The 13,818-nt window shown below is 37.4% G+C and overlaps 1 protein-coding gene across 2 annotated transcripts; it reads right to left on the reverse strand.

The window, feature by feature from the left end:
• Positions 1-5,148: 5,148 nt before the first annotated feature.
• On the reverse strand, positions 5,149-8,483 carry LOC145422425 (uncharacterized). 2 transcript variants are annotated; one of them, XM_080293859.1, is made up of 4 exons: positions 8,325-8,483; positions 7,473-7,629; positions 7,235-7,311; positions 5,149-6,757 (listed from the first exon to the last, which is right to left on the reverse strand). In XM_080293859.1, exons 2-4 carry the CDS (start codon positions 7,606-7,608, stop codon positions 6,461-6,463), a joined length of 510 nt encoding a protein of 169 aa, XP_080149985.1. In that variant the 5' UTR covers positions 7,609-7,629; positions 8,325-8,483; the 3' UTR covers positions 5,149-6,460. The 2 variants fall into 2 exon arrangements, with proteins under 2 accessions (XP_080149985.1, XP_080149962.1); XM_080293836.1 differs by lacking the exon at positions 8,325-8,483 and having other exon boundaries at positions 7,473-8,312.
• Positions 8,484-13,818: the final 5,335 nt, after the last annotated feature.

Here is a 13,818-nt window from a genome sequence, read left to right on the forward strand (position 1 = left end):
TGTATTCCTAAATGTGATGTACTTTAGTAAAAAATGTAATGTATACTATAGATTTAATATATACAATAGAGTATTATTACATATTATTTATAATCAATTAAATGATTGAAATAGTCATCAAAATATTGCTACTATTTATCAGCGATACAATTTATTTACTCTCCTGGATATTCCTGCCATACAAAAAAAAAACAAACAGATCAACTTGAGGTAAAATTTGAGATTTCCAGTTAACTCTAATGAGGGAGTGATCCTGACATAAAAAAGAATTACACATAGTTTTGTGTGTTTTATATCTGAACAGTAACATCCACAGATTTACTTATTCACTTATTGAAATTTACTCTCAATAAGTGACAGCAGCCAAAAACAGCAGCAAAAATAATTTCATGAAAATGTTCCAATCATTCATTCCTCTCAGACTCACTCATCCCACACATATCATCTACAAGCACTGACACATCTCCTTCTTGGCACAGACATTTACATGATTGCTCTCCTCAGACTCAACATAGATAGATGCAAGGCAATAAGGCATTTTATTTATAGAAATAATGTCAGCTTATTTGCTCCACGGTTGAAATAATTATTTAATAAGAGACACAAGAAGAGCAAAAGACACTCACATTGCTGCCCTAACATTTGAAAGGTCTAAGACGCTGGCATAACAGTGGCACAATCTCGGAGATGCAGACATGGATGCAGACACACATACACACTGTCCACCTACACCATCTTTGTTCACAGCGAATGTGGCCATCAGTCATGAACTGAAGCTTGAGTGGGATGAGACCTACTGTCTTTGTGTGGGCAAACTTGCTCTGAACTATTCTTGATAAAACACGAGAGATGAGTTAGAAGGAGAGAAAGAAGAGAAAAGACTGGAGTGGAGTAGTAAGATGCTCTGTTTTTTCCACTGGAAATCTTGAAGACACTTTGTTCCTCTCTTTTAATGTGAAGTGCACAGGACTGACCGATGTCCTGAAAGAGTCTGACTTTTAGCAGATGTAGTCTAAACTGTACTGTCACAGCTAAGATTGCTAGATCACAATTTTATTCCTTTACATTTAAATACTGTGTTGCACTGATGTTTGACCTGTTACTTTATTCATTTCCATACATATAGATGTGTCTTAATGACATGTTTTTATCCCAGGAAGTTAGTTGAAATATTAACTTCTTTAACCCAGAGTTCCATATTCTTATAGCTTTTACTATTTGATGAATTGACCAACGACTTCTAAAAGCACTCATAATCATATTTCCTACAGATACATCCTACAGGCGCACACGCACACACACACACACACACACACACACACACACACACACACACACACACACACACACACACACACACACACACAGATGGTGAAATACATTGAGTGGCTCATCTAACCTGTTGGCAATTTGCAGTCTGTTTTGATCTGTGTTATATCTTTTCATTATTTTTATAAATATGTTTGTAATGATCCCGGGTGCTTTTTGAGGCTCTGTATCAGATGACTTTCAAAACGCCAAGATCCGGGTATAACCAAAAGGCATTCAGCAAAATATAATTGACTTACTGCAGTATAATAAAGCCACGGTTAATGGGGCTTTCTATTTTTACAATTGTTCTTGTCGTGTGACCGTTGTAAACGTGCCAATCCTCAATTCACAATAGTGGACATGCTTATCTGTCATCAGAAGAGAGCTCCATAAACACTAAGTAGATGGAAAGAATCTGAGGCCAAGAATCATCAAGCCGTTAACTCAGCAGCTGTTAGGCGGCTTGTTTCTGTAAGGGATGCAGGCTGCCCAGTGCCGTGGGCTTTCTGATTACCCTCGGCGGTGCTTTCCAACATCAGACCTGGGTCCCAGCACACATGTGACCTATTGAACAGTGACTGGAAAGCTTTGCAAGTGGCGCTGTCAACACCAGGACATAAATAAAGCTAAAGATAGGGTTATGTCGCTTCAGCCGAGGTTTCTGGTCAGCCAAATGCTTTTTATAGACACACTCAGATTTATAAAAGGCTAACTGAGCCTATTTTTGACTCAGTGGACATGGGGAGGTTGGAATCTTGGAAACTTGTGATGATCCTGGGTGCATGACTGACCCCTCTGACTTGAACGTGTCAGTGGTTGTTGTTTGTGGGAGTCGCAGCAGATAGCAGATGCGGCAGGGATGAAACTGGCACAGGGCCTGTGATGTTTTTGGAGACAATCCAGAGAAAATGACAGAGGGATGATCACATCGGCCTATCCCTGTCAGACCTGGGAAATATATAAATATAAATGAATGTATGCATGTATGTTTCTGCCAAACATACTTTTTAGTTTTTGTCTCATCAGACCAAAGAACCTTTTTCCAATCAATGTTGGAGTCTCACACAAACCTTTGGGAGAATTCCAGGTGAGATTTAATAGAAGCTTTTTTCAGCAGTGCCTTTCTCTTTGTTGCACTCCCATACAGCTTTCACAGCCTCAGCCAGTTGCATGTCCAACAAGATTTTTCCACTCAACTACGTATATCTTTAAATAATTTATATTAGTTTGAAAACCTCTGTTTTCACTTTGACATGCAATAGGCCTTTTTAGCACATTTTTTGTCAAAAAACAGACTAATTATATTGACCATGTTTTCCTTTATTAAAGCAATAAAAGGGTGAACCATTGAAGAATTATGAATATTTTTTATAGGCATTCTAGTTTAATCAGTTATGGTGACTCATCCAGGTCCTGAAGCAGCAAAGCTGGCCATCAAACTGCCACCTGTTGGTATGATGATATTTTATAAAATGCTTTGTGAGTTTTACTTTTTCAATTTGATTTTTTTTTTTAAATACAGGGCCTTGTAGGTTTAGATACATTTTTTCTTAATAAAAGAAATCATTATTTAAAAGCTGCATTTTGTATTTACTCAGGTTATCTTTGTTAATTATGAACATTTGTTTGATGATCTGAAACATACAACTGTGACTAAATATGCATGTGGATGAGCAAGACTCTCCACTTGTCCCAGAATTATTGACTTTTTGCACATTATTCTCTTTCTATATTTATTTGCTATGATTTGCTATTGTCAAAGTAACATTGCCGCACATACTATCCCGGGTTTGTTTGTGTAAGCATACTGATGCTGGCAAAACAAACATTTAGCAAATCAAAGAAAATACTCAAGTTCTTGTAGCTTTATATTTTACTATGTTGAAAATTAAGTCATTTGTGCATACTTACACTGTTTTTTGTTTTCAGTCTTCATGTAGGTCAGGTGTGGAGAAAGGCCCGCCCAGCATTTCCTGATTTTAAAGTACTGCTGATGTCATGTCTGACATCAGCAGGTGAAACCAAGAGAAGGGGTTTCTTTTACTTCTTGTTTGTTTCGGGATACAAAGGGATTTGTTGAATATGTTTTCATATGTAGAGCCATTTAGTTGTGTAAATGTGTTAATCAGAAGAGTGGGGAGCTTTATGTAATTCTCAGTCATTTGTGTTAAGTTTAAAATTCCTCAGCTTGAGCTAGTGGTACGCTAGACTGATTGAAGGGAAATTGATAGTCAACCTTTGCTTGATTCAGATGAGGGAAGAGAGTAGAGTTGTGTTACCAAATCCATGTGCTTTTGAGTTTTGTTAATTAAGTTAATTTGGGGGAGTTCTCTAAAGTTTCACATGGAGGTCACTCTAAATAAATTACTCATCTCTGGGAACACAAATGTCTGATGAGTCTCCCTACCTACCACCTTCACTGACGCTCCAGTCAGACTACCTCACAATGCAAAATAATAAGGAATTGGGAAGGGGGCAAATACTTTTTTGCAAATACAGTACTGGATTCTTCTATCTCCCAGCACCAAATAACTTCCTTGCTGTATTTAGCAGTTTCCATAGATTTACTACAGATTTTAGACAACTTGAGTAAAACTGTGTTCGTGTGGTTTAAAGTGATAGTTTTCTCCATATTTTGATCAATCATAAACTATTTGCATAGCTATTAAAGCATTACATTCAGTACAGCCTCACAGATATATTAAAAAAAATACTGATTACCTTACTAATACTCAAAGTTATCAGTGAAGATAGTAGCACTGAGTCACAAAACTTAACTGATGCGCAAAAGAAGTTCTGTGGATCGATGGATCAAACCAAATCGCAGTAACATCAATTTACAGTGCTAATGGACCCACCATCTTCGTATTTCCATGAGCTTTAAAGGTAATAAAAGAGCAGGGGTATTCAAATATCAGTTAATTCAATTCATAAGCAATCTTACCAGATTTATCTTTAATCTATGTGCAGTTATATTGAGATAAACGCACGTCCAGGCCAAAAGGATGGCGTTACATAGATTCCTAGTGTGTCCAGTGGATTGACAGGTGACAGGAAAATGTACATTGAATGTTAGTGTGTCAGAAAGAGTTATCTTAACCCAAACATTTTTACCTTGTATCTCACCTGCCATGAGTAGCAATCTTAAATTCACCCTCCACGGATATTTGAAGCTGTAGAGACTTTGCAGATGAAACCAACAACCAGTCCTGTTAATAGTGGACGACCCACTCCACCAGCTCTATCATCCACAACCACCCAGCATATATTATGAAAACATGATGTCTGACAATAAATCTGGGGCCATTTTTAAATGAGAAGCTTCTCTTACCATATTTGTTATTTTAGTACCTGCAACTAGCAACAAGGAAATACATAAAAAAAACTCTTTACAATAAAAACAGCTTTCAGCTGCTGTCTGTTCATTACAGGATTTCCTGCGCTGGTAGCTCTGCATGTTTGTTGTGGCAGATTTTTACACTGGATGCCCTTCCAGCTGCCCCCAAAGGGATTTGTGTCTCCTCCTGAAACAGAGCCACACTCTCAGAAATAGGGGTACCAAAGTGTACCAAAAAGGGTACAAATGCTTGTCGCTGGGGGTGTTCCTTTTTGAAGGACATTTCTGTACCCTTTAGGCTTGGTACATTTTTGTACCTTATGAAGTTGTACCATCTGAAGTACAATCATGTACTTTCCTAAGACATAAATGTACCTTGAAACTATAGTACAGAAATGTTCCCTTGAAAAGGGTACAATAGGGTACCTATGAGGGTACCCCCCCAGCGACAACCTATTTCGTACCTAAAGAGACAAAAATGTACCCCCAATAGTTCAAAATATTTGGTTATTTAACCATTTATTTTCGATAATAGAATCACATCAAAGCACTTAAACAACCACAGGAATACATCCTTGATTACATTCGTATATTGCCATAGGACATAGGTGTCAAACTCTGGCCCGCGGGCCAAATTTGGCCCGCAGCCTAATTACATTTGGCCCGCGAAGCCATACCAAATTACTATTAGAGCTGGCCTACTGGTATTATACAGCTAATATATACATTGTTTAGTATTAAGCTTTGCTTGTTCCACATTCAGTTTTTCACCAAAACTTGTTTGAGTCCATAAGAAGAGATTCATTCTTATATCTGGAGGAAGATATTTTTCAATAAATATTAATGTTAGCCCGCGACCTTGTTCTAGATTTGAATTTTGGCCCACTGTGTATTTGAGTTTGACACCCCTGCCATAGGACATGTCAAGAAAAATACATTCATTTAAAAAAAAAAAAAAAAAAAAAAGAAGAAAAAAAGTAAACAATCACAAAAAGACATTAAACACCTGAACACAATGTTTTGACGGATCACAGAGATGGCATGTATTTAAAAAACTGTCCACACAAATGTTTTGCTCTACTTCAACAAGCACGCACATACATACGCACGCACACGCACACATATATACATACATAAAAATATTCTTGCAATCACGTCACACAGAATACCTCAAGGACACAAACAGCCTATCATCAACTAAATACGTGTCTAGAGCTTGAAAGTCTAATTCATTTCCTGGATTGAACAGGATCCAGTCATTGTCAACTGCCACTTGGTAAGCATGGAAATGACATTCACAAGTGCAAGGAAGTAACAGTTTCCCACACAATACCCAACAAGTATCAACATTCAAAATATACTTGATTTTAAAGAATTGAGGTATGGCTTCAGTGTGTACATGGCCAACTACAAAAACATCCTCAAGTTCATATTTGACACTGCTGACAGATATAGCAGACACACACTGAAGCACTTTATCCTGAAAATGCACATCTGTAAAACTTTTGTTCATTTCCAGAGCATTCTGTAAGTCACCTGGCAGAGATGAAAATGGCACACTGACACTTGTGCTGAGTGAATGTTCAAAGTCAACAAGCAACCTACCTGAAGAAAACTCCCAGCACTGTTTCATTTGATGACGATTGCTAAGAGTTGCAGTGATGTTTACAAAGTTTTTGCATTTACTCGCTAGATTTTTGAAATATTGATGCTTGCTTTCATATCTCATACACCACAAAGGGCGAAGAGGACCATACATCAAAATCAGCATTGGGTAGTCAATAAGGTAGTGACACTTGGGTGGGGGCGTATTTAATAGAGTTGGTTAAGTACCCTGGCGACACTTACTGGCAGGGGTTTGTCTCCCTGGTCTCCTATGTTGACAATGCAGTTCTGAAGAAAGACAAGTGTTTTCTTGAAGTATGCAGGGTAGGTCATGTTGAACACGAAGAAGGTGGAGAATGCTGAGATGTAGGCCTCATCCAGCGAGCGGCACGAGCAAACATCCACTCCTTCAACTGTCACAACACGGCGACACTGTCTTAAGAGGGCAGTTGTCCAACTCTTATCCTTCATTCGAATGGTTGGGTATGGACTCGTGGGAGTATTCTGCAGAAGAGGAAGAAAAACATTAGTATACAGTATGTTTAAGCAATATGTGCCAAGTGGATTTTCAACAGATTCCTCAAATTACCTTCTTTATTTTCTAGAAAACAAAACTGTCTATTCTGATAACCTGTAAACATGGCCCATACTCCAAACAAAAAGCTTCTTGACCAATGACTGTTGTGGTAGTGTTTGATAAGCTGCTAAAGTTTGACATAATATTCAAGGGCAAAAGCAATCACCCCTGACAGTGACAGTACCTGTGAAGAAGAATTTCCCTAAGGGGACAATAAAGGTCTATCTATCTATATAAACACCAGACAAAACCCAAGAGCACAGCAGCACTGTGGATTAACAGCAGTGTTTCCCCTACATTAGCTTAGCTGTGATGCTGAACCGCAGCTGAATTCAGCTCCATGCCAACAAAACACCAAGAATGAAACTTGTGGCCAAAGGCTATGCATTGCATCATGCATTTACCTCTCCAAGGATGATGAAATCTTCTATCTTCTCCTTGAAGATGGATGGCAAGAGAAGTGCCCCCTTGAAGTCAATTCCTAGGTCATACAGATGCAAATGCACTTCATTAGATTTTGATAGCATGCAAATTCCCATTAACATGCTCTTCACATGACACTATGGTACATCAATTATCTTTGGAAGAGAGAGCAAATGAATTGTCACAAAATTTACTATTTGTATGAGGTCAAATTAGCACCTGTAATGTCTTCAGCCAGTGCATTCTCTCTTGCCTCCATGTAGACCTTCTTCAGTGGCAAATCCTTGGTCATTTGAAGAACAGCAGTGAAGTTTTTGCTAAAGCGGCGACAGATGTTGTCTTGGCAGGGATGCATTAAATCAACCTCATCACACAACTGGAAATGAAAAGAGCAGAATAGACAAAAGAATGACATTTTACATTGAGGATTTAAACTTTTGACATGTTTAAAGACACAGACTGGAGATAAATGTAAAGTGCTTTAACCCTTGAACAAAAATTCTAAAGCTAATAAACAGCTTGATTAATCAGTTAGTACAGAAAATAATAATAATCAGATTTAGAGACAAAAAAAAAATCATTAGCTGTTTCCCCAATCATCTTAACAATTTTTGGGTTGCAGACAGTGTCCCTGCGCAGAGCTTACAGTTCTCATATTCGAAAATCCCAAATCCCACTAAGTAGGTGGAATGGTACAAATGTGTACCTTCCATTGTTTAAAATCCCTTTGAGCGGGAAACACGTTAGATGGGATGAATTTTGCTTAGAGAACGATTTTGTTAATACCTATATTTACATACTAGCATGTTTTGAGAAATTATTGATTTTTTTACATTGTTGTACACGGTTAGTGACTATTTATTGATAAAACACTGGAATACGGCGGGCAGACAGACGTTGAACATTCCACCAACAGTCTAAATAGTCCACATTTGTACCTTTCTTTGTTTAAAACTTAGCTAACTGCTAGCATTCACCCATGTTAAAGCTAGCTCTTCGGACTTTTGCTAACTCTACTGTAAAATTACACGTTGTAATTTTTATAAAAACACAAAATCACACCCGACTTACCTCTAAACCTTTGCGCCTCGTCGTCTGACATCAATGCCTTCTTCCATCAACTTTTTAAGGAGCTCCTCCATCGGTAACCCCCTGAGAGTCATTTTCTGCCTCAACGCTAGTCAGCGCGGAGGCGGAGCACTCATCGCTGCTGGCTTTTCAGCCTTTGGGATTAATGCGCGTTGCGAACTTGATACATGGACATTGTGGTATTAATGCGTTTGGAAACCGTTATGCTGTCTTGGCGAACTATATTTGTAACTTACAAAATGTAGTCACCGTAACATAAAAATCTGCTTGACATTTTAACTTCCAAAGAACCTCGGTTTAACTTGATGTTGCAAATTCCATAAAAACCTCCCAATTAATGAACAATTCAAGGATGTAGTAAAAGCGAAAAAGTAAATGGCCAAACATAACAGTAATATGATTTCACGTTTTTGAAGGCTACAACCAAGATTTAAAACATTAAAAATTATAACTGAAACTTAATAAAATGGAAATGGACCAGTTTTTTTTAACATCATTTGGTTGTGCCTGCATGTCATTGTGTGTGTTTTTAAAATATAATTTAACATAACTTACACAAAGGTAGGTTACAGATATTCTTTGCATCATAGGATAATTTATGTACAGAGGAGAGGACCAACAGATTTGATTATAACATGTAGCTTTTATGAGCACACTCACATCTCATATGAATTTTACAATTAACCAGGCCCATCCAGATTTTCCCATGCTGACCCATTACCACATTCTGTCACCTTCACTGCAGTACAAGTCAAAATGGTACAGATTTGTACTTTATTTCAAATTGTACCTTTAAAGGGGCATTTCTGGACTTTTAAAGACCAGTATTGTACTTTTAAGGGAACATTTTTAAAAAATGTACCTATAGGTACAAAAATGTTCTTCTCTCGTACCTCTATTTCTGAGAGCGCAGGGAATTTTCACTTCTTAGGTACTGTATTAACCACTCTCTACAATCCAACCTGGAAAACGGCTCGGCCCATTAATATTTCCATCTCATGAACCAAAAGCCTCTCTAGATAATTTTTTATTAATATTTAATAAATTTTGTGGCAACTTATAATAACTCTTTGACTAAAATATCTCCGGATGTAAAGCTCTGATGCTGAAGTGTACTGGTTTTACATATCTACCCGGCCAGCCAAATGTCTGTGACACTGATTTTAAACAGGAGTGCAGGAAATGAATAAGGGTTGACTGAGCTCTGAATTAGCTGTGACTCTGTGTTGCTATAGAAACTCTTGACAAACACTGGGTCTTACATTGACAAAAGGGGCTTTACTAAGAGCTACTGAGTAAAGTAATTTCCCTGAAGAGCATTTAGGTGTCTGTCACCCACTGAGAATTTGTCATGACCCCCTCCTGAGCAGCCCCACACTGTCAAGATCAGATGTCAGACTAGGGTCAGAGCATGACTGCCACTCAGTCACCCCAGCTCACATAATAAAAATTTGTTTATAAGTCAACTTAGGCATACTGATTAACCAAGTTATGAAGAGACATAATGCTGTTTTCTGAAAGTGGTGTAGAAGCTGACAGCCAAGTATTGAATTACATTACGTGACCTCTCCCCGTGACAGCAACACTCTGTTTTCTTTAAATATCATAACAGACCACCAACAGTCTGACCCAGAGAGGGAACTTCATCTCTTCTCCTGCTATGATTTATAACACGCTCAGCAAACCAAGGCCACTGCCCGACAACCTTAATGTTTTTGGTGTGTATCTACAACCCATTAAATGTGTATGTTGTTTGGCAAGTTGCTATGACCGTGACCGTGAACCAGAATAGGTGTAGGCCAGATATTAGTATCTGGGAAAGACAGGTGCTGTGTGTGGCTGGAATAAGCGGGGAACCACTAACAATCCACACAAAATAATCCCAGATAACACGCAGCTAAATAAAGCTAAATACAGAAACACACACGTGTCACCAGGAGTGAGGTGGTGGTGGTGGTGGAGGGAGGGGGGGGTGTCATAAGGGGAAAGAAGCGTTAGATATTTTTGTAGTACGGTTTTATTTTCTGACAGGGTGATGGCGATGGATCACTGGCTCATACACAAGTAGGGGAGATATAAGCTGGCCAAGCGTTTGTGTTGTGCTACATGTGCTGTTTGTATCCATGGAAACTGCACTGTGACTGTGTCCCCTGATTGCCAGATAGAGACACTGTCCTTAAAGTGATTTAGGAGTGGAGCATCTCAGGTTTAGTTTTACTGCTCAGAAAAAGTGACTCGGTGTGCATCATAAGAAAAAGGTTAGAGAAAATGCTTAGAAGGTTAGATCTACTGTAGTAGTTTGGTTTGGATGGGGTACATATTAGGTTTGCTACAGACTGAATTAATTTATATCATAACACAGCTGTGTAACAGTGCAACAAGACTGGTTCATTTTAAAAAGGGCTATATAGCAATTTATAGCAATATAGCAATTTAGAATTAGAAAGAGGTTAATAAATTAAAAAGAAAGTCTGTATAAAAAACAAGCTAGAGCAGCAGAAGCCTTTACCCTCTAATATCAGCCAGGCTCCAAAAACACTGGATGCTTCACTCACCATTGTCCAAAATGATAACATCCTCTGTTTATCCCTTACTCTCTTTCTGCTTCTCTCAAACTGCTGTGCGACCCTTAAGTTTTGGTGAAACATACACATTCATTATGTACACATTCATGCATTCATTTGTTCTTGAGTCTTTACATTTTAATGCTTCACTTAATAGAAAATACTCCATCTGTTTTTATGCTTTACACTTTTTGGACAAGCAACATAGTGTTTTACAGATTCTCTTATGAGCTTTTGAAAATAGTGTATTGTTAAAGATTTTAAGTGTATATAAAATGTTTCTCATGCATGTTTGAAAACAGTTGCATAATAAATCATGATGTAAGATTAGATGAGAAATACTTTATTTACCTGAGGACTCTGGAAACTCCTGTGTTACCGCAGCCAAAACACTAAACCAGATACATAATGTACTTCCATGTATATAGCACATATAACACATTTAACCATATGTTCATGAAGCACTTTATTCAATACACTTAAGTACAAGGACACCGACAAGGCCACTTTTACCACATTTACCTTTAGTTTTTGTGTACATTTTATTACTAGTACCACTTTTTAACAAAGCAGTATGTGTCAACATACTTTTGGCACTGATAAAACAATATTGATGATTGGCCCCAGCACCGCACATTTCTCTGTACTCCACAAATACATGGACTGTCACGACACTCTCCAGACAACTTTCTTCTTTTGCCTGAACAACAACTTTTTATCCCGCGGGTTTGTATTTCACAGTGTTGCAAAGATGTTGCTCTGTCTGGCAAAATAATCACTATGACAAGCAAGTAGATATCCTGGTGCTAAAAATACATGTGATCGACTATTTCTGAGGTCTGACTGTAGTATTTTATTACATGGCATATCGATCGTGGCTGAAGATGATGTGCCCGCTCAGGTATTCTCAGTCCCAATAAAGCTCACTGATGCTATTTTTGAGGGATTACTTGAGAATATGTGTCAGATATACTTCATACGCCTACTCTCATTTTTTATTCATTAGCCAGGAGGCAGAATTTTTCCATAGACATCAGGTGGAAATGAAACCAGGTGAGGTAATGCAACCTCTTGAACACCTACACAGTGACAAAGGACAGCAATGACAAGGTCAAGTGTTATCGAAGTTATTTTCTCCGATGTAAGATAAAATATGCCATTGATGACAATGTTGTATTTTTCCTACCAGTAATGCATCACTTAATTTACTTAACCATTGGTTTCTATGCACTGTTGTAAATTATTTATTTTCTGTGAATTTTTTTATCACGTTCAGTGTAAAACAAATCAGTAGCTACTGGATTTGATACAAATGAGAGCAGACACTGCCACCTGCAGGACGATAAACACAAGCTGAATATGCTAGAGATCAAATAAATAGGTAACTAAAATCTGAATGAGAATAAAATAAATCTGACAAAGAAAATAACAATTTAAGAATGTAGAAACAAGGTGCAGGAGAGAAAAAAAAGCATTTATTTAATGATACATTAAATTAAATAAAGCAGTATTTGAACAGCTACATATTTTAAATAACCATTTAAATGTTTAAACAGACATGTAAATATAAATTTCATTTTATGAAAATATTTTTGATGAATAGCAGAAAAATAAGAATTCAGTCTAGAACTTTAATAAAACAGCCAAACCTGCCATCTGCTGGACAAATATTGTAGCTAAACTCTAGGGACCATAGATATATGTCGATAAATATACGACAGCAAAACAAATCGGCTCTGTATTCTAAAATGTTACTGGACTTCTCCAAGTATGGTGGTTATCACGTTTATGTATTGCTGTACTATATTTTCAGTCTGGTAGTAATACATACTGAAACATATATTACAGTTTTCTGACATTAAGTCCTTCTCCTTACAAAATATTTGCTAATACATTGATTCTTAACATTTTAACATTATAGTATTTAACATTTTGTATTTTTAGTTGTTCAAAGCAGTGTATTCTTAGACATCTTCAACACAGGTGGTAAATATTTAACCAATCACAGCCCAGATTTCCCACTGCTCTTCAACCTAGCTACTAATTACCTTGAACTCTTGCCTCTTCTAATCAATGATAGAGTTTAAACATTTGCTTTAATTACTCCACCTAATTCTGGATAACAGGTAAAAGGTTACAGTCACGCAACTGTTACAGCAACTCAAATGGTGAACACGAACACAGATTTTAGGTGAAAACTCTATAACTTTTTTCCCCCTGTTGCTGGTTCATAGATGTAATAATAATAATAATAATAATAATAATAATAATAATAATAATAATACATCCTGCACAATAATAACCATCGTGTGATGCTGCCGACAGAATTAATAATGATCTGATCATCACAGAACGCTTCAAAGATTTTAAATAGGGCCTTGTTTGGACTCCTGAAGTTTAATAAGACCTTAACATTTACCATGTTTTGGGATTAATAGCATTTGTGGACTGTAAACAGCCTGACTTTCATGCACTCAATTATGGTCCACGGAGCAGTTGAGATAAAAGCATCACTGGCCCTACTGGAAGGAATCTATAGCCACAAGGACTGGGAATCCAGGCTGGATTAACAAGGAATCAATGGCAATCAGTACGGGGGGTTTAGATCTGCAGACAGCAAAGGGATATGGCATTAGTCTGGAAACAGCTACAGACTACAACGATATGGGATTAGCAGGTATATATGATAAAAGGAGTGAAAAGGTTTTGTGCTTGTTGTTGTGCCCTCTTGTTTTCCTTAATCGTTGGTTCAAGTATTGGTGCAACCTATTAAACTTACAGTTTGTGATTGTGATAATGATAATAATGACTGTAAATGCTGGTTTTATTCTACTTCCTAGTAAACTTAACAAAATCCTTTTTTTTGGCCCCTAAAATAATTCCCTCTACTGCCATTAAAGTTTCACATGGGT

This window comes from Astatotilapia calliptera, chromosome 1 (genome assembly GCF_964374335.1).
Source record: "Astatotilapia calliptera chromosome 1, fAstCal68.1, whole genome shotgun sequence".
Lineage (NCBI taxonomy): Eukaryota > Metazoa > Chordata > Actinopteri > Cichliformes > Cichlidae > Astatotilapia > Astatotilapia calliptera.

Excerpts from the sequence above, each read along its gene's own strand:
- LOC145422425 (XM_080293836.1), bottom strand. The coding sequence starts at position 7,668 with ATGTCATTCTTTTGTCTATTCTGCTCTTTTCATTTCCAGTTGTGTGAT. Across the intron at positions 7,312-7,472 it reads ACTGGCTGAAGACATTACAG|GAATTGACTTCAAGGGGGCA; the intron begins GTGCTAATTTGA and ends TGTATGACCTAG. Across the intron at positions 6,758-7,234 it reads ATTTCATCATCCTTGGAGAG|AATACTCCCACGAGTCCATA; the intron begins GTAAATGCATGA and ends CCTCTTCTGCAG.